Source organism: Episyrphus balteatus, chromosome 2 (assembly GCF_945859705.1).
Source record: "Episyrphus balteatus chromosome 2, idEpiBalt1.1, whole genome shotgun sequence".
Classification (NCBI taxonomy): domain Eukaryota; kingdom Metazoa; phylum Arthropoda; class Insecta; order Diptera; family Syrphidae; genus Episyrphus; species Episyrphus balteatus.
In genome coordinates this window covers 1,394,883-1,417,312 of record NC_079135.1, presented here as the reverse complement: position 1 = coordinate 1,417,312, position 22,430 = coordinate 1,394,883, and the positions used below count along the sequence as shown (strand labels likewise).

General features: G+C 31.9%; 1 protein-coding gene across 1 annotated transcript in view; it reads right to left on the bottom strand.

The window, feature by feature from the left end:
* LOC129908855 (protein bric-a-brac 2) overlaps positions 1-22,049 on the bottom strand; it is a 32,744-nt gene extending 10,695 nt beyond the window's left edge. The window contains exon 1 of the mRNA XM_055985655.1: positions 19,412-22,049. Within this exon, the coding sequence (XP_055841630.1) occupies positions 19,412-20,872 (1,461 nt within the window). The 5' untranslated portion in view covers positions 20,873-22,049. The remainder of the gene's footprint in view (positions 1-19,411) is intronic.
* Positions 22,050-22,430: the final 381 nt, after the last annotated feature.

Below are 22,430 nucleotides of genomic sequence, written 5' to 3'. Positions count from 1 at the left end.
TACATTTTTTTTTTTATTTAAGAAAATAAAATATGTTCAAAAATGATAATCCCTTAGAACCAATTCATAGAAATAGAAATATAGAATTTGTATTTACTTCATAGTAATGGAAAATCATAGAAACTAGTGAATTTTGTAAGTGCAAGGTATTTCATAGTGTGAGTTAAGTCTTACCGTATACGTCAAAACCGATAGTAGTAACTTTTAATATTGAAAAATATTCTTGTCGGTTTTGGGTGATTTTAACTCTAAACGAGTGATTTTTATGATCAAGAAGTGTTACGATCTTAAAATCAAGAAAATTTCTTTTAGTTTTGAGTGCAAAAATGTTGCCAGAGAAGTGAATAGTTTTCAAAATATTACTTTATTAATTGGCGCCCAACGTGAGGTTCTTACCTTAAATATATTGTTTTTTTTTTTAACTGTATAAGAGTTAAATTTTTTTTGTCTATTTTGAGTGAAAATTTCTTCTTAATAAAATCGGTTCAAATATGAAAAAATTGAAAAACAGACAAAAACAGTTTTCTTCAATCATCCCCTTTCAGCATGCTTAGTAAAACTCTTTTCTTCCAATTCTTTATGAAAGTCGATACGAAATTTTCCATTTCTCGACATTTTTTTTAATGGCGCCCAACGTGAGATTTGAAATCTTTAAAAAGTATGAAAATTATGATTTAAAAGTAGGTTTTTCCCTCTATTGTTTTTCTTACATTCTTTTCGTCAAGCTCTTTTTGAAAATCAATGCAAAATGTTCTATTTTTCTTCATTTCGTATAAAATGGCGCCCAACGTGAGATCTAAAATCTTTATAAACATTAAAAATTATAATTCGAAAATAGATTGTTTTATTTAAATAAAGAAAGCACTTCGGCACCACTGTGACACCTGGTTAGAAAGCTCAATTTTCAACTCCAGTCGATCGCTTAACAGATTTATGATTGTACAAAAAAACAAGTAAAATAATATAACGAAGACTTACACTCAGTGATATGTTAACAGTAAGTCAGTTACTTCTATAGTCGAACCACATCACACACCCACATACATCATCACCACTCACACACAGATATCCTTTTTCGTCCTTTTTTTTATTATTTGTAACTTTATATATTGTGGAAAAGATTCATTAAATTTTATCTAATATGCATGCTACATGAGGCAGCGAGTAGCTTGAGTAGAATAATTGCAGATTGTAGGCGTGTGGTGTATATTCCATAAGGATAAATTTCCTCTACACACTGCGTCCTGCAAGTTGCAACCGCCGACGTCATTGTATCATTCCTGTAGGCTTTTTAATAATATTTTCAATTACTAAGTAAAATAATTCAAGCGAAGCTCGCTCTCTCTGTGTTCATTATTGATATGAAAGTGAGTGAAAACCTAGTAAAAGATCTACGAGTTGCATCGTGGGACATAAGCCAGTAAAGGCACAGGGGCCTCTCTCTGATGCTATACTATGTGTGTTTACATTAACTTAATACGTGGTGGGGGAGGTTATAAAGTAAAAAAAAAAAAAATAGAAAAAAAAATGTAGAAAAAAATAAAGGATGCAATATAAAAGGCGAAACATTCAGATATTTATAGAAAAGAAAGGCTAGAGGACGAGATATGTATATATCCTAGTCGTCGGTCGTTCCTTGAATTGTGTTTTCTGCCTCCCAGCCTCGAGTATATTATAAAATAAAAAAAGTAACGTCTGCAGGCTCTTCAGAGGGTAAAGTAGCGACAGAACACAATTAAAAATTTAACAATTTTATATGAAGCACGTTAATGTAAACATTAACCATCTCACAGAGAGAGATGGAGAGGGAGGTTTTATATACGTATACAAGTTGGCTAGGAAAGAGGATGAGAGTCAGTCCTAGATAGGCTCCTTATTTAAATGATGGTGCTGCATTTTCTCAAGAAGAAGTCTTGTTTTATTTTTTGTCAGCAAGAAGGACATCAAAGATCAGCAGAGCCTTGGGGCTGTGGCACAACAAATGTAGTAATAAGCATATCAAGCTACAACACCAATGTTTTGTGTCTTATTTTGCGAAACAGCAGCGCACAATACTGCAAAAGTAATGTTGCAACACAACAACAACAAAAAAAAAGTCATATACAATCCCATCACAGCGCATAGAAAAGCAGAGAAGAAGGGGTAGAAATAAATTTTGAATTGAAGTAAACAACACTGCATCAGTGAGTTGAGTTATAGAGGAGAGAGGTATAGGATGTTGTCACCCGTGTCAGCCGTCATTATGTTGGGCGTTAAATGCAAAGCAAAGCAAAGCAAAGCGAGTAGAGCGTGCAGCTTTTCGCTTTTGGCTGCGCTACCACTATACTATAATACTTGTACTCTCTACTCTACTGCTGTTCTGTTGTGTTGACTGTTTACTGCCTGGGCGTCTATTCAAAAAATTTAATGGCATTTTAAATAAGAAATTACACCCGATGTGAATTTTGCATGAATCCACTGAATATGTCCTTAAAATGTTTGGATGTTACTGCTGCTGATACTGCTACTGTTGGTTTTTTGGTGCAGTTGGTGTTGGTGTTGCGATGTTGATGTTTGTTGCGACCAACAAACTCACACAGAATATAACGCCAGCTATGCCACATGGTACCAGCAGGGTATGGCGTTGCGTTAGGAAATTGGAACTTGCAAAGAGAAGGGACTCCACTCTCTCTCTCTCTATGAATACCTTTGGATTTTCTAAGTAACACTCATTTAATATTTATAACACTCTAAATATTAAATATTATTCGAGGAAATGAGACCATCGTCAGCGTCGTAGTAGGTATAGTCGCTGTAGCAGTAGCACCCTTGTGTCCCTGGCTTCCCTAGGTTCATCATCATCATCATCATACATTTATATAATTTTAGTAGCTTAAACTAAGCTATGCTCAACTATGTGTCTCTATAAATATATGTATTCATCTAGTGCGCATTCATGTACATATTATAGACAGAGTTGGTGAATAAATAAATGCAATTGATGTAAAGAAAAGAGAGACATCATCACAAATGCACGTGTTTGATTTGTTAATGGTTTGTATACTTGTTTGTAGAACATAAAGTTCAATTTATTCAAAAAGAATGAACGTATTTGAGACATACAAGACTAAACTATCTAAAATTTAAGGAAATTCTTTAGAAAAGTAGTAGTTTTATACTTTTTTTTATTGATTGGCGCCCAACGTGAGGTTCTTAGTTTAATATATTGCTATTTTTAACTGAATAAGGGTTTATTTATTTTTTCTATATTTTGAGTGACAATTTTTTCTTAAAAAATAAGTTCAAATTAGAAAAAATTGAAAAACAGAAACCATTTTTTCAAAAAAAATTTAAATTAGTTCTCTTTAAACTTCCATCTGTTTCTTCCTTTTCCCCTATCAGCATGATTAGGAAAACTCTTTCTATCAAATTCTTTGTGAAAATTTTAAATGGCGCCCAACGTGAAATTTGAAATCTTTAAAAATTATAAGAAATATGATTTAAAAGTAAATTTTTCCCCTTTTTTACACTCCTTCCATTAAGCTCTTTGTGAAAATCAATGCAAAATGTTCTATTTTCTCTATTTCGTATAAAATGGCGACCAACGTGAGATTAAAAATCTGTATAAACATTGAAAATAGATTTTCCTCTATACTTACATTGTATTTCTTCAGTCATGTAAAAACTGATACTTAAGCGTTTTTGTCTTAAAAATGGCGCCCAACATGATTCCAGTCAAAGCAGTCTTTCTCCACATTGAGTTTTTTTTGTGTAAAAAAGAGACAAACAAAAAATTTATTTGAGTTCCTCCATGGTAACCCATTAAAGTCAGAAAACAAAGGAGGTAACAATGTTTTTTTAATTAAAAGCTCTGACTTACTTAAAATAGTCGTATCTAAATGGAGAAAAGTGTTGTCTAATATGTAGATAGTTTTGATCAGAAATAATTTTTAAGCTGCGGTTTCTCAATTGACAGTGAGAAGGATAAATTTAGCTTCTATTCTATATTTTTTTATAATTCCTACGTTGGGCGCCATCTAAATTAAATTATCTGTTTCTTTCTCAAAAGAGCCTATTATGATCTCCATATCGAGTATAATACAGTGCACATATTAGCTACTAAATTGAATCAGGTGCTTTATACAGGCAATTCAGCAAACCTAAAAAATGACAAATCCCGCTCTAAAATGTATAAAAAAGATATCTCTGGTAAACATATTCGGTTTTTCCCTTAATTTTTTGTCCTTGTCAGAATTATTTGTCTTAAATATTATATTTACAAAATATTCTATATACCTCAAAATTTAAGTGTGTCGAATCTTTGAAATTCTCTTGTAAAATAAATTCACATGTGTATTTTATAACTTTTTTTTATATATCAATATACCCAGTTACCTAAATCGACAAAGGCAAAACCCAAAAAAAAAAAAATATAATTAACTTCAAACACAATGCCATTCATGTTTAACAAGACATTAACAATAGATACTTTACTCTACGAATACATTGCCACAAAAAAAACCCGAATTACAAACTGTCTGCCACTAAAATACAATTAGAAACATAAAATGATTCAGCAAAAAAATAGTGTTTACTCAGCTTTCAACGTATAGTACTTACATAGAAACCCACATACAATTTGAAATAAATATTTTATTAATTTAATTGAACACCATGATGATATGTTTAACACACACCAAAAAATAAAAAAAAACCCATTTCTCATCCAACATAAAATAGGTACTTTTCTCCCTGCCTTCCCTCTTTTCTAAACATGGTGATAGATTGACATTTCTTTAATAAATCTAACCGTCACGTGCTTATTTGACACATAAGTTGAATGTAAATATTTTTTTTTTTTATTAAATAGTTAACATAATTTTCTCATTCAATTGGGTCTTTTTTTTCTAAATACATACATAACTTTAGGCTTAAGACTTGAATACAGAAAAATGTGCTTCTCTTTGTTCAAGTGATGTTTAAATAATATCTAAAAATCCCTATTAACAAATAATAAAACAAAAAAATACACGTGCATATGATTTTTTATGATCTAGAGATTAAAGAGGAGATATGTACATGGATTTTTTTCTTTCTGTTTTATTAAATAAATATTATTTTAGTTTTAAGAAAATACTAGAATTCTTTCTTAATTTATTTTTATTTTTATTACACGCATCTCTATACAACATGTGTTGCCGAATTGTTAGTCAACCCTGAGTAAGCAGTTGTTTTCAATTTTGTGTATAAGTTGAGTTCAAAAAGTCTTTGTTTTATTACCACCGGCACTAATGGCATTATTGGGGTGACCATATTCTAAATGTTCTCAATTTTACTTTTTTTTTTAATTCAAAGTATTTTAATTTAGTTGGAAACTTTACCTTTTTTTTTTTTTTCCAACTGAGACTTGGCAATAAAGAGAATTAAGTATTTTATGTTCATTTATTCTCTCACAATTCCTGAACTACTCAACATAACTTGACAAATAAGGTATTGTTCGAAGCGTTTTGCTGGTCCACTGGTTTTAGACTATGTGATTTCACAATCAATTGAATATGTTGCCATCTACAGCCAATTTAAGAAACCTAGCTCAAAACTCAACTCTTGTCAACCTGATCGAAGTCAAAAACTTATTTAAAAATTGAAAAAATTAAAAAAAAAACACAGATGGTCACCCTACCTCTCCATCATCCCTTAATGTAATTGTTAACAAAAGAAAATGATGCATTTGTGCAAATAGTATAAAAACTAGCTCTGATGAAGAGAAAAAGAAAGAAGCCATGGAAGGCGTTGGCGGTGGCGGCAACGGTATAATGACGATGACGACCGACCGACACGAGGACGACTATGGGACGCACAATAGCGCGCGGCATATGGTCGCCATAAACACAAAACAAAATTTATTATTTTTATTTTTCTTCGTAAAACAATTAAGAACAAAAAAAAAAAATTAAAAAGAAAAAAAATACTTAAATGGTCTTTGAGTCTGGTGGTGGTGGAAGTTGAGTCTCCTTTATATGCAGATGAAGATGAACAATTATACTCTTTCATTTAAATAAATACAAAACAAAATAAACAACATATTTATATCTTTTGCTTTGTACTTTTGCGAGCAAAGCCGTTAATAACCAAAGTAAATATTTAAAAGAAAAAAAAAATCATACTCATATCCCGCGCGGCACCATAATTTCTTATTGTGTGTCGTCCCTGGGATATGGTAGGTATATATGATTTTTCGGGCCAAGTCGTCGGCTTAAGCATCTCCAGAACAAAGGAACAAAAACTGGGCGAGGTATAAATTTCTATATGTAGTGTTCGTTTTTTTTACTCATCATCTTATATTTACACTTTGTGCCACAAAAGTTCTTTTATTCATTTATTTTATTTATTTATTTTTTTTTTTTTGTTAATTTTTTTTCAAGAGAAAAAAATGAAAAATGTTAAGAAACAAACAAAATTTTTATTTAAATTGTTTTTTTTTATTTTTTTTTTTTTTTCCAAAGGCAATTAATAAAGTAAAGTTAACTTTGTCGTTCATTTACATGGTGCATATGTATATAATTGTATCTACAACACCATGGCATTCAAATGTGTTTGAATATGAAATCATTGACGGAGTTACAGGTGAATGCATTGAGGCAGTATTTTGGGGCTCTGTCATCTGATACAATTTATTCAAGAAAATGAGTGATGGATTTATCCAAAAATGTATTTAATTTGTATGTATTTTAATTTTGGGCATTCAGTGTAACTCCATAAATTTGAAGTTAGGTCAGATTCAGAATTATTTCACTATAAACTAATGCATACTTCTTGAAGCATTTGGCCTTAAATTGTTTTTGTTGATTTATAGAATTATTTCGTACATTTTTTTTTTTGTTCCTTATAAGGTTTAAGGGATAAAATAAATGAATTGCAATTCGTCGTTCAATTACAAATGTACTTGAAATTGATCTAGATTTGATGCGAAAAGCTTGTTGGGCGGTTTGTAGCTTCAATAAACATAAAAATAGAGGTGTTGTTCTTCTAAATTGCTAGAAAAAGAAAAGAAAACGAAATTTGGACTGAAAAAAAAAATTAATTTGTGACTTCTTTTCAAAAAGTGTTGTGAATTCCAATAACATTGATTTCTACTATTAAACGTTAAAAGTTGTTTCGCAAATATTGTCTTTAATAATTTTAATAGTTATATCAAAAGATATTAATTGATTTGATGCAAGGAAAGAAATGTTTACCCAATAATATTGAATATCTAACCCATGCAAGTCTTAAATCTTTCTGTTTGCCAACAAAACGAACTTTTTTCCTAAAATATCTATTGTAGCACCTCAATCTAATCACAGAATTTTTTGGAATACTGATGGAAAATTATAACTGAAAAGCTAATTAAATGTATAGCTTCTGTAAAGTTTCTTAAGTTTTTTTTTCTAATCTATGTATGTTATCTTTGGAAATCGCTTGATTTTAGGTGCCAAAATTACAAAAAAAGAAATCTTTGAGCACAACAAAATTTCACCAAGTGGTCATTTAAAAAAAAAATTCATGAGTACAATTCACACGTGGTAGAAGTGAAACCTTAAAAATTATTTTTCTTGCATAAAATAAAAATCGAAAAAATTTACCTTTTTTAATTCTATCACCTTTAAATCCATATCTTTTATATGACAACCTTATAAATTAAAAAATAATAAATTTTAAATCATCTGAAAGCTTATTATTTCACCTTTTATTTGGCTTTTCAATCATGTTTCTACCATGCCTACAAAAAAGTAAGAATTTTTTAAAGTCAACCATCTCGAAATTTAAAACTGAGATTACGGTACTTCCTACACTGGTGGCTGGTCATCGGCAACAGATCTTCACAGGTGTTTTGAGGTATTTTTCAATTTTTTCACTTTAAGATTGTGTAACTTGTAGAGTACGTACCGTTATGTGTGATATATCAAATAAAAGGTTATGTTATCAGCATGCGTATTAAAGTTAAATCAAATTTATATGTGCACTAGATCAAAAGATATAACGTGTGTAGGAAAAGAACATCTTTTTAACGTTATCTCAGAATTTTGAATATAAAATTAATTGAAACTTTTTACAATTATAATTTATTTAATTACCTATCTACAGTACAAATTTCATTCATCTATCTATTAAAACAAAAAAGTTATAACAAGTTGAAGTCGTGTCGCGTTTTCGTTTCATCTTGTTTCAAATCACTACGATACTAAAGAAGTTTTCACTTCAAAAAAAAAAACAGTATACGATACTGTCCGACTCAATCAATCAATAAGATTCGTTTTGAGATGAATTAAAACAGGATGTAAATATCGTCAAAAATCAGTAATTTTTTATAATTTTTGCTACAAATTTGTCTTGCCTATTGGCTAACTTCTTTAAAACAATGTCCCTAAATAAACTAACTAAATACAATTTAGTGTCAAAAAGTGCACTTCTGAGTCTCTTATATATTTTTTTTCCAGATACGATTATTTTTTCTTAGAAACAATTCAAAAAAACAAGAAATAAAATAAATTCAATTCGTTTCAATCCCGAATAATTTGGAACTAAGTTTTTCCAATAAATAAAAGATTGGATGTTGAATTATAATTTTCTTAAATGATTTTTAAATTAAAACTTAATGAAAAAAATTAATGTCATTTTGTGGTTAGTATTATGTTTTGTTTGGATTTCTTTTAAACCTCAGAATTTGTATGTTTTATTAAAATCAAAAAAAAAAAACTTTTATTCAAATTAAAGAATAGTATATTTTAACTAATGAGTTTTGGATCAACATATTATGACTAATCAAACTATCTAAAATATAATTATAATTTTACCAGTAAAAGACCCAACTATCACATCACCAATTTTTGTCAAAAAGATAATGATAAAAACTTTTGTTGGGCGCCATTTTTTGTCGAACTTGCTAGAAAAAACCTCCGAATCTATTTTTTCGCCCTTCAACTATAAGAGCCCTCAAATCCCCTCCTGTTGTAATAAGTGCACAATAATATAGTGAGTAAACTAAACTTCAAAAGAAGGCGTGCCGGTACTCTCCATAGAAGGTACAGAGGGGTACCCATACACTATCTATTATACTTTATACCTCTCTACCATACATCCCACATAAAATGAAATAACTAAATAAACAAAATAACACAAGAAAAAAAAAGTAAAAAAAAAACATAAAATAATAATTCAAATCAACTTGGTCTCTTATAGTAAGTTAGGGGAAAGAGTGAGAGAAAGAGATCCGTGCTGTTGTAATAGAGCCTCGAAGTTGTATACAACAAGTCGAACAAACGATCAAGGGAATGCAATTATATTTTGAATAAACAAGAAAATTTTCTTCTTTTCTTAAAATAAAAATGAAATGAAATACAAAACAAAACATAAAAAAAAAATGTAATTATTTTTACATTCATATTGAAAGTATAAAGGCACCAACAACATGTGTGTTTATATGAGATCAATTCACATCACAAAAAAAAAGGAAGAAAGAGAGAGAGAAAGAGCTGGATGGATGGATGCAGATGCAGACATTTAATTGCTTCCTCGAAATATATATTTTAAAAATTTCCCAAAAAAAAAATAATAATATGTAATAAAAAAATATAATTCCCGCATTAAATTTATGGTTTTTTTTTTTCTAAAGAAAATAAAAGAAATCATCTAATGTAAACTAGATTTCACATTTACTGCTATTTTTAACTTTTATCTTTTTGACTGTGTCGAGTCGACTTGACTTGACTGTTGACTGTCTTGACTGTGTGAAATGTCGATATGATTTAATTACGACATTAAAAAATCAAATTTGAATAAAATTAAGATAAAACTTTCAAGAGACATCGTAATTATGGATATAAGATAAAATTTACATTAATTATAATTCTTAAAAAAAAAAATTGGTATTTTTGTTTTTCTTCTACTTTTTTTGTTGTATTTAGTTTTATTTCTGTTTTGTCTTTTTTTTTAAATTTAACCCTCCAATCTTTTGTGTGTAGCTCTGATGGAGTTGGGTTTGGAATTAGATTTTGGGTAAAGTCAAGTCAGTCATTCACGTTGCTTGCGTGCTTATTATAATTTTTTTTTTTTGTATATTTTAATGATCGCACGTGTCGGACTTAAAATCTAATTTTCATCATTATTCGTAACGGATATTTATTTATTTTTTTTTTTTTTTATTTGATTTTTTGTTCCTCTTTCTCGTTTTCAATTAAGATATTTTAATGAAAAAGAAATATCTAATATGAATAAAATAATATCTTCTTCTTCTATTGATAGAGTAGTATTTAAAACGGATGAGCGGGATTACGCAAATTGCATTTAAAATGAACAAATTTAGACAAAAATAAAGTTTTTTTTAATTAATTTATGTTTTTTTTTGCTTTTCTGAGTTGCTGTTTCTATTTGGTTTGTATTTTTATTGAATCATTGAACTTCCTGTTAAATATATACCACGAGTTTGCTATTTTATTGCTGATTCATATTTATTATTATTTTGTTTTTTTTTTTTTTTTTTTTTAATTTTTTATTTACTTTGAATAAAGCAATTTCGAAATTATTACGACGATGACTCCAGCAACAGAGTGTGTTGTGTTGTGTATTGGGGTTGGCATTGAGAGAGAGATGAAATATTTATATTTAAATTAAACACACTTACAATCGTTTGCGATTAATTTTTATGAAGCTAAATTTATTATTAATTCAATTAAATTTTTTTTTATTTTTGTTTGTTTCATTTTTATTATTTATCTTTGTGTGTGTTTTTTTTTTCAAGTTAAAGTAAGGCGGAAAAAAGCTTACGAATATTATTATTATTTTCTTAAATAATTTTAAGTATGAATTGCTGGTTTTTATTTTTTTTTTGTTCATTGTTATTGGGCTTTGGCTTTATTTTCTCATTTTAGAGAGTTTTTGTTTGTTTAATTATTTAAATATAAAAAAGTTTTTTAATGGGCCTTGTGTTTCTTTTTATTTTTTCTTTTATTCATTGCACGGCCTCATAATTAATTATATTGGCATTATAGAATTTTTGTTGATTTTATTGTTTTTGTTTTATTAGTTTATTGGCGATTGTGTATACGTAAGTAATATATAAATATATTTTTTTTATGAAATTTAGTGTTTATAAAAATATTTTTTTAATTGCTTTAAATTTAATTGATATTGATTTGGGTTTTCTTCTAATTGTTTTTATAAATATTTTGTTGGCATATTTTATGACACATTTAATATAATAAAACTTTATTTGATTGATTTTAAATTAAATTTTTATATGATAAAAATATTTATTATCTGAAGTTCATTGACGTTCCTTTTGTTGACTCATGTAAAAATTCGAATGAAAAAAACATTCATGCGGTATATTTAATTTATCAGAATCTAAATTTATCATCGTGAGCAAGTATCTGATTATTTATATAATACACCTCTATAAGTTGTATTTACTTATAAAATATTTACATGACTTGCAAATTTTTTAAATCTTTACAATTGGTCAGAAAATGGAATAGCTAACAGCACATATTTAAATTTAGTTCAATTTTTTAAAAGTAAAACTTTTCATCAATATTTCTGGACTTTAAAGTGTTTAAAGTCAACATATTCACTCCAATAACAGATATTTTTTTTTTTTTTTGGTTTTATTATTTCTTTTTGAACGAACGTTTCTATTTTTGTTTGTTTTTTTATCTGAGAAAACTTGAAAACTTTTTACATTCACTCTTTTAAAAACAAGAATAAGAGAACATTTTTTAAAAATAGTAAACGATAAAAGTTTTTTTTCAGTGTTAATTTTTTATTAAACTTTATAGCTAAATAACTACGAAATATAAAATATTTTACGAAATTAATGTTTTCTAACTATCAACCAATGCTTGAGTGAAAGAATTGTAAAAAACAAAAATCAATTATGGACTGAAGGCAAAATACTTTTTTTTAAGTAGGTACCTTACTTACTAACTAACTATGCCTTAAATCGAGAACCGTAAGTTTTTGGATAAAAAAGCTACCAAATTCTAAGAGCCCTTAAAATTTTTCAGCATATTTCTTTTTAATCTTAAGAGATTGTGAAGTAAGACACAACCTAATAATATATATTGAATCTATTTAATACCTTATTAAGACAATAGTAAAAACAAAAATCAGGAACTAAAAATTATATAACTTTATCACACCCGTTACAATGGTAATACACCTATGTCTATTCAAAAACTAGGTCTTTTTTCTTAAACTATTGCTAAAAATATTCAAGCTTTTTAAGTGTATATGACGAGCGTTGCTGCAAAGTGGCCAATTGGGATTTTTAGCCCCTGGTTTTAGGGCGCCCAGACCTTTTAATACCATACATAACAGTCGGGACTTCTTACATATAATTTTAGCTGATCCTAACAAGCTTGAAAATAGCCTGTTTCTACTTATTTAATAATTTTCTTTTTAAAATTGCAACCACGGAACCGCATTCAAAACTTCAAAAAAATAAATATTGTTCCCCTGAATATAAAATAATCGCAACTTATCACAGCAGAAAGTACATATCATCATAGGACAACCCATCATGATACAAGTCATCACAAATTTAGATTGACAAATTAAATTTGAATTAATTTTATTTGAATGTTATTTCTTCTGGGACAGGACACATTTTGGTTCTTTTTTTATTATTTTTCTCTTGATAAAATGTTCCTTGTGTTTAATTGCCGGTTGATGGATTGTCCTTGATGATTTGATATATGATTATAGCTGTGCAGTGATTAGTTGAGCTGAAACCAGTTATTATTGGAACATTATAATTACTATAAGTAAAAAATTGGTACGATCAATAAATTTTTAATAAGAATTCCATTGCTATTTGATTGGATTTCAAATTAAAATAAAAACAAATCTTTTGGCTAAGATTAGCTGTGCTTTAAAAGAGCCTGTCTGGAGACTGAATTCAATATTCTCCAAATCCTGTCAGTTGAATTACATATATGACAGCAAACAATTCTTGAATTTAAGAACGTATTTTATGATTTAATTTAAGGACTCTTCTTACCACGAAATAATCTCGATTCGAAGATTGAATTAAGTCCCAAAACCTCTTAAAATACATTTGCAATTTTTGGAGAGTTCTCTATACAAATTTTCCTTCCTCACATACATTTTTGGTCTAAATTAAGACAGAAAATGTGATTCTCTCTTATTTAAACATCAACATACAAAAAAAACTTCAACATCCCCTCAAAGCAATTTCTAAGAAATTATTTCCACGCAATTCACCACCCACTTTGCATCTAAATTTAACAAAAAGCCAAGTAGGCGATAGAGCGTCGTTTTTGATGCAGCAAAAGAGTGAAAAACGCGTGCAAGTGGACGGAACTAACAAAAAACAACAACAAGAAAGAAAAAAAAAAAAAAAAAAAATGAATGCAGCATTGAGTGGAGTGCAAGTGCAGTCCTAGTTTCACGTTGGCGATCCTTATGCATCCTTTTGTGTGAGCCTTTAACGGCGGCTGGGGCAAACGAAAATGCACATAAGAACACAAAAGACACCCCAATAACGGTGTACAACTGCATCGAGAATGCAACACAATCCTCCTCTCTGCTGCTCGCCATCATGTCATCATCATCACATCGCATCGTCGTTGTTGTCCTCCATCGTATCCACCCTTAGGCCCATTTCACACATCGCCGAGAACCGGATAAACGGCCCGGATACACGGTTGCTAGGATACACAATCTTATGGGCGCCTTCACACGTACAAACCGAAACCGAAACCGTGTACACGGTTCGGCTGCCGGAATGAAACCAACTGCGCTTACTACAACCACAGACGACAGACAGGAGAAATAAATATTTCTCTTGTCTTTGCTTCAACTTAGCTGCCGTTTTGGTATTCTTCTCATGTGCTGTAGTCAAGAAAAGGGTTGTTTTGTTTTTTTATATTTTGATGTCAGTTCGTATTGTGCGGTAAGATAGGGGTTGTTTTTTTTATTTTCTGTTTAGGTATATCAAGATCAAGTCGAAGTGAAACCTACAAGAAAAATTCTTGTTTCTTCCCTGCAGCCGACCGGCTGCCGGGTGTGTGTGAAAGGATACTCATTTTTTCACAAAACCGTGTATCCGAGCCGGATTGCCTGTCTCGGTTATGTGTGAAATGGGCCTTAAACTATGCACCGCACACTACCGTCGTCGGTCGCTCGGTCGATTGTCGGGGTCGTTTTTAGGACTCTTGTTCTCTATGCACTGTCCATATCGTCATTCTAGGAATATAGTTGGGGTTGGGTGGAAGTCATTTGGATAAAGGGGAGCTACATATATTGCGGCAGCCAGGACAAAAACTGATGGCCAATGTGAAAGTAGTTTCCCATGACATGGCTCCCTATTTCTCGCATGTTAAGTCCACACAGATATTTTCTCGAACGAAATTCTAGGGATCCGGAGCGAGATGTGTGCGCCTACATATAGATAGGGATAACTATTCCTCTAACATGCATTTGTGATGAAAGCTTCCGCACTTTCTGTGCGCATTTAGCGAAATATCATGGCGAAACGCAAGAAAGATATACAAACCAAGAGAGAGCGAGAGAGAGAGAGAGAAACCACCCTTTAGTCCTCCCATCACCCAACTAAACTATACCCAACGACCAAAGGAATAAATTCGAGCTCGATGCACATGAATGTGATTGCAGCAAAGGCATAAGCAGTAATCCTTTCTCCTGGGCAGGAAATAAGAAATGCAGATGAACATTGAGTTGGATGTTGTGTACCTTTAACTCCAACTCGGTCTTCCTTTCGCATCGCATAAAAGCAACTTTGTGTACAAAAAAAATAAATCCCTTCTACGTATTTTTTTTTACCGTTTTTTTCGCCGTCAATTACACTTGCAACACCTTACAACCTTTACACCGAAAAGGATGCGATATTTACAGCAATCCATCTCCCTTTTTTTGTGCCAGTTGCCAGTGATGCCATCAGAATGCGAAATGCAGGTTAGGTGTAGCTTGCAACTCGTCAGAACTGACCTTTAATTATATCCCGCATTTATGTGAGTGCGATGATGAATGAGGGTGCGTACGAGCATAAGATTTTTTTTGTTATTGTATCCCTTCACCCTTCTATCCATGATCCCATCTATATCTAAGGTGCAATCTCTCTCCCTCTCCCTCTCTTGACTCCATGTGTATATTTTTGCGAATGATGAAATTTTTGATTTCGGGTAGAAAAGTCTTTTTTGCAGCCCTTTTCGGAATGAACACGGACTTTAGCACCGACAAAAATACAGTAGTCTTGTCGGTAGAATGGGATTGATTTTAATCGTTGTGCTCTGACTGAATCTGGCGATGAATGAATGAATAAAAAAAAAATGGGGTTCCCATCTGTAATGCATGTAATTTGTTGTTTTGTAATAGCAAGTGCACAATCACCCTTCTATATCTCGAGTAATGAATGAATGAAAAAAAAAAACACACATACAGAAAACTTAATTAAAGAGTTTATAACCATAGAAATTAGAGAAGCGTATAGAATACAAAATATATGTGTAAAGCTATTGCAAAAAATTACATAGTTTATAGCCTTTTCTATAACTAAAAAAAAAGATGGAGAAATGAGGGGGTTAATGAAAGAAATTGCAACAACTTATTAATATTTTGTTTAATTAATTTATTTTTGTTGCATTTAAATATGTTAGAACAATTAAGTTGTGTTATTTTCTTGCTAAAGTTATTTCTAACATTAAAAGAAGAAGTTGGGAATTAACTGGATGAGTTGTAACTTCTTTTTGCCTTGTATTCTTTTAACTCTCAACTTGTTTTACATATATCGGGTAAATATTTGGTTATTCATCTTTGATTGAAATTGAAGGACTGAGCTCTTCCTGGATGGCGAAAGGCCCAAATTACTCAATAACTGGACTAATTGTACCAAAAATAATAAGAAAAGATCATTTCGATACCTTCCCGTAAGAATGTATTAAACGACATTTCTAAAATTGTTCAGGAAACGCAAAAAACTAAATTATTCTGTGAGGAAATGTATGGGCTGCACAATTTTATTTCTCTAGTTTCATTTTTATACATGATAGAACAACCAAAATGGTACCAAAACGTGGGGCTCAACTTATAGTATTATATCCACATCAAAAAGACATTTTCGAAAAAAATGTCGCTTAATACGTTCTTACGAGAAGGTATCGATTTGATTTCGAAATTGATGATCTTTGTAACACAATGTTTTAGAATCCCTTTGGTTCACAAAGAAGATTTCAGGCTTCAATTAGTATCCTTGAGATTATGAAACATGGTTTATATCAATAAGTCTTTAACGCCCATATTATTGACAAATTTCAAAACAAGTTTTATGTCAAAACATGTTTTGTGACTGCTTAAATTTGAAATACCTCGAACAATTGTTAATCGAACCGAAATTTTATTTAAGATTTTGTCTTCTATAGATGTCAAATAGTGCCAAGTTTGGAAAAAATTGCAACTTCTTACATTTCACTAAACTTGTTTTGAGATAAAACTTGTTTTGAAATTAGTCAATATGGCTGTATTGAGCTAAAATCAACAAAGATGGTAAAAAATCGGGTAGATATTTCTATTACATTTCTTGAATTTTTGATAATTTTGTTGCTCATTGGGTTTTAAAGATGATTCATTGACCAATTTGGAGTTTACATACATGTAAGTGGAGAAGATTAAAATCATGTTTTGTTTTGGTTCGTTTAGTGACAATGGTTTTAGCAATGAAACAATTAAGCCAACATTGCCTTTTCCCCACACGTTTCGACAGGGGTTGCTGTCTTTTTCAGGGGAAGTTACATAAATAAAACAAAAATAGTATTTAATCTACATTTAAAAAAAGACAAACATTTTAAAAATTTAAATCATTGCGTCTTAGGTAGACAGAAGTATGCCAAAAATCTGAACTAATATGTACTACGACAAAGTTACTGGGTTAAATTGTTTTTTTATTGAACAATTTTTAACATAGTGCAGAAAACCAAAAAAATCGACATTTATAGTTATGAACATTCTATCCAAGATGCCTTGTTAGATTATTGTGACTAAAGATACAAATTTTTCTTACGAATATTTGTGTTTTTGATTTTTTAGCAGGACTTTAACTCTAAAAGTTCTAAAAAGTCGAGATTACTAGTAGTCACTGAAATTTCAACTGTTCAAAATCCACCAGTAATCATGTTCATCTGTCAATTCAAATGTTCTTTTACATGTGCTCATGTTTATTGTTTCTTTTTAAAAAAATATTTTTTTCACTAATAGAGTGGATTAAATAAATAAGCGAATTGTCTTTTTGCCTTCAACTAATATGTACATATTTACAAAACTGGCAGTATTTTAAAAACATTTTTCTAAAAACAATATTCTTCTTGCTTAGGAATTTTGTTATCAATTTCTTTTTTATCGTTTTTTTTCTAATAAATAGAACAACAAACAAAAAACAAAAAATGCAAACAAAAATAATGAAAATAAAATATTTCATTATTTCAGATTGTAAAATTTCTTTTAAATTATATTTAATCAAATGTTGAATAAAATTTAGGAATTAAGTGTTTTAATGCAGTAAACACTATATTTGTTTCTTATAACCAATAATTTATTAAATATTTGTATTGCAAATTCCAATTTTAAAAACAAAAATAAATATTTAGAATAGTATAGTTAGAAGGCAAAAATTTGCATGAGTTAAAAGTGAGATCCACTGTATCTTTACTGATCCTTTATTTTTTTTAACGGCTTAAACGTATAAGATCAGGACAAAATAATACTAAGTTAAATCTTAGGTTATTTTAAATGAGCTGACAGTTGATGTTGTTACCGTCACACTTAGATCAATGTAGATCCCTTGTGATACCCTGAAGTATTGAATCCTATGGTTTGTCGAGCCACTTGGTAGACTTGAAAAAGTTCAGTAGGCTGTTGCCTGACAGTTCTGATAGTTCTTCTAATTCATTAAAGAAGTAGTTCCCTAAAAATGGTTTTCTAGTGCGGCAGAGTGCTGGACAGTGACAGAGGAAGTGAGTAGTATCTTCCTGTTCGTCCTCATTGCCTTCCCTTGCAAGCTCGTCCGCTTTTTCGTTGCCGAACACATCACTGTGGCCGGGAACCCAGCAGAGTCTTACATTATGCTGCATACCAAGAACCCTAAGCTCTTCGCGACAGCAAGAAACGTTAAATCTTACTTTAGTATCTTGAAGAAAATTTGTAAAACTCAGTTAGACTACTATGGCCCTCGCGACCTCAACGAGCTTAATTGCATCTTATTGGTCTGTCTGGTCAAGATTAAAAGCAACTTGTTTATTTGAGCAAATTGAGACCAAACGAAGTTGTTTATTATTAACCTCACGGTGACGAAATTAACCATCGCCATACTTTATTCTGACAAATTAATGCCAAATATGACGAATATGATAAGAATAATATGATAAGATGGAGCCTCCTATAAAAATGTGGTAACACCAAGAAACTATGGCCGAATTACGACAAGAAATGATCCAATAAGATCATACTTCGTAATAAACCTTCCTTAATATTCCTTACTTGGCTACCACAAGAAGAAGATAGAGCTTAGTACCGATGATCTATTTAGAGGCTGCAGTAATTAAGACGAGCAGGAAAACACTGCTCACTTCCAGCACTCTACCGCACTAAGAACAAATTTTTAGAGAACTTTGTCAAATCCTCCAAGTGGCTCGACCAACCACAAGATTCAAAGGTATACACTTTTTCAAGAAGTTACAAATCACAAGGGATCTAAATTGATCTAAGTGTGACGGTAACAAAATAAACTGTCAGCCCATAAAACCTAACCTACATTGGCATTTATACATCTAATCTACTCCGAAGACACTCTGCAGACTGCAGCACTGGTATGAGGCATTGAATGACAAGATATTATCACAAGACCAGAGGAAAAAGATGATAGAGCAATGCAATATATCATTTTAAACTACATTTTTGAAGTTAGATATACTTCTTTTGCGGCGTATGAAAATTTAATTTTGGAAAAGAAATGCCAAAGGGATTAGCAAGTAGCACCATCTAGTGCTCATAATTGTAAAACAGTTTTGTTATGGTGAATCGCACTCTTTTTTTTCTTTCAGTTCTAGGACTATGTCAATCCTGTAGGAAATATGTGCAATTTTATTTCCTTTCTTCCTTATGTAAATAGCACAACTTAACTCACAAAAGTCTTCAATACTTGATAGAATTCTATAGTCAAGAGTGTGAGACTGAAGACATTATAAGAAAAGAAAAGACTGCGTTTTCCTCATTTACACTTGAATACTTCTTCACACCATTTTTCGACTTAACATTTGTCAAATTAGAACTATCAAGTCTCAATGAACTTTACTTCCCACACCTACCTACCACAACAAAAATAAAATCAAGATTTTATATCCAAAAAGAAATAATAATAACTTACCCTCTCCTCCTCACGTATCATCTCGGCAATTTCAGGTTTGATCTCCATCTCGTCCACATGATTAATACCTAAAGCTGACAGACTCATTGATTCGGCAGCAGGTGGTGTCGCGATCGGATAGCCACCACTTCCACTGCCATTGCCACCGCCACTGCTGCCCCTTCCACCTCCTCCCTCGCCTCTCTCACCTCCACCACCACCGCCGCTAGATGATGAATGATTATTTGAAGCTTGCGACGATGATGAGGACGAGTGAGGGGGAATGGGCGATGCAAAAGGATTTCGCACAGATGATGAAGACATGGACGGCGAAGGACATTCCTGTGGCGGCAATTGATGTCGTGCTTGGTATTGATGCTGAGACTGTTGTTGTTGTTGTTGTTCGTGCTGCATTTGTTTTTGTTTCTCCCTTTGTTGTTGTTGTTGTTGCTGTTGTTGATGATGATGATGATTGTGCTCTATTATAGTAGCAGGAGATGGAGATCTACTGCGCTTGCGTCCTCCTTCTCTAGACGACAACGCCGAAGAAGACAAATTCACCTCCAACAACTTTTCAGTGTTTACGTGAAGACGTGGTTTTTTCGGCGATGGTGGTGACCTGCGTGTAGCTATAGTAGCTCCCAACTCTCCCTCACCTCTATTCCCATCACCACCACCAGCTACCAATGTTGCACTTGCCATAGCACTGATGTCATCAGCCGTATCAGTGGTATTCACCTCGGCCAGGCCACGTATTTTAAGCATTTCTGCAACTTTCAACAGCGGATTTATCTGATCCTGACTCACATTGATTTCACCTTTGTACATGAATTCCATGATGGCCTTCAGCTCATTCCAGCCCACATCACGCATAATCACTATCGGATGCTGGCACGGATTGTCGTAGAAAAGCGATTGAAAATACGGACTGCAGGCGGATAGGACCATTTTGTGGGCTTTAATGGATTGACCTTCGCAGGCGAGTGTAACATCGACAAAGGATTCGCTCTGCAGGAGTTCGTCGAAGACATTTGTCAAATTGGTTTGGTAATTATTCCATCGCAAGCAGAATTGCTGATGCGATGAGTTGTTGTTGTTTTTTGGAGTCGAAGGACTTAATGGAGCTCGTGAAGGTCTTATCTGGGTCTCGCCACCAGATGGCGCATTTATTTTCACCGAAATGGGTTCGGGAGTTTTAGCTGAGGATGAAAAATTTATTGCATCTTTGTTGTTGTTCTCTTTGAAGCACGAAGATGCCACTTCAGGGGTAATGCTGTGATGAAGATGATGGGGCATTGTAGCACTCAAGAGGTGCTGTGATGGGGAAGCTGGCAACGAATGTGACTTGGGCATTGGCACTTCGATGCGTTCATCGTCGAGACGTGGCGGCGATGGTGGAATGTCACCTGTTGACGCTGGAGATAAGCTCTTCAAAAATGGTGGCTCACTACTAAACTGGGTTAAGTCTTTTATTACATCCATTTTTATAGTTTTTTTTTTTTCAAAACTGACAGTTTTTTAAAGTTAGTTAGTTTGTTTTTCAACACAATTCGTGAATCAATCTTTTACTTCACACTTTGCCTCTTAAAAAGGGGCATTAATATAATAAAACATTTTTTTTTGTAGATAAACAATCCATACAGTCGATTGTATTTGTGTAAATTTATTGATTAATAAAGAAATAGCGCAGCACTAAGTTCTACCGACGGTGGAACGGTTAAAGGCGTAGAGCGGGCACGCGGCGCAACGGTAAAGGTCTATACTCTACCAGCGATGTTTAGATATTTATTTTATTTCATTTATTATTCCGTTTTATTAGCAATAAATAACATGGGGAAGCAATGTTTACTAAACACAAACCTCCTTCACTTTCCTTCTACTTTTCTGCTTCTCCTTGTCTTTGGCAGTTTCCCTCCAATTCATTCGAAATATATCTCATTTGTAAACTTTTTTTTTTTTTGTTTTTACTTGTGTCTTGTGGCTCTCTCTCTCGCTCTTTCTTATGAACTATCACACCACAGAGCAGAGGCACTTTCTCAAACCAACCCCCCAAGGATAGAATAGAAGATAGTAGGTCGAACTCGATGGGCGGCGGAGGACACTGGAGAGACGGGCGGGGGTACAACAAAGAGGGGAGAAGGGGGAGAGTAAGAAACTTGTGAGAAAAACAACAAAATTAATTTAATTTTGTATCTAAGTAGAGGAGTCTCGCTCCCTAAAATCGATTTGTAATTATTAAACAGGAGACTCGAGACGGCGGCGGAGACGTGTTAGTTTAAGATGATGATGATGATGATGATTTGGGGAGGGAAAAGACGAATAATGACAACTATACAACTACGACTATGACAATGAACAGTTCAAGATAAATTCCATTCCGCGAGAAATTCCAAAAAAAAAACGTCAATTAGCTTGAATTATGGTCCAAAACCAACTTTACAATGTACGAGTACCTACTTTAAGGTGTAAACATATAACTTTTCTAATAAATCTGACAGATATATTTATTTTTTATAATCACTCAATTCACACTCAGTATGTTTGTTATTTTGTTAAGAGGGGCGCGGTAGAAAACGGGGGCGCAACAACACAGAAAAACGTGCTGTCAAGTTAGTTCTTTTCACGCACTTTAAAAAAGAGCACTGTTCGCAGGCCGACAGTCAGAAATGGACTGAAATGCATTGACAGAAACGAACAGTGTGTAACGGAACATTTGAAGGTGGTGGAAAATTTTTTATTGGTTTGAAGGTATTGGTGTTGAGGGATGAAGATGTGGTAGTGTTAAGAGATTTGTATTGGTAGTGGTGTTGTTATGGAAATAAATGGAAATGGGGTGGAATTTTAAAGAGAATATGAGGAATAAATGGAATTAAAATGAATGAGAATATTTTAAGAGGGATGATATATTTTTTTTAAGGGAGAAGAGATAAGAGACAAAATAAGAGATATGGATTTGGATATAAAAAGTGCTATTAGTTATTTAGGATTTCTCTTTTGAATTCTTTTGATCTATTAAATAATAATTTTGATCTAATGCCCG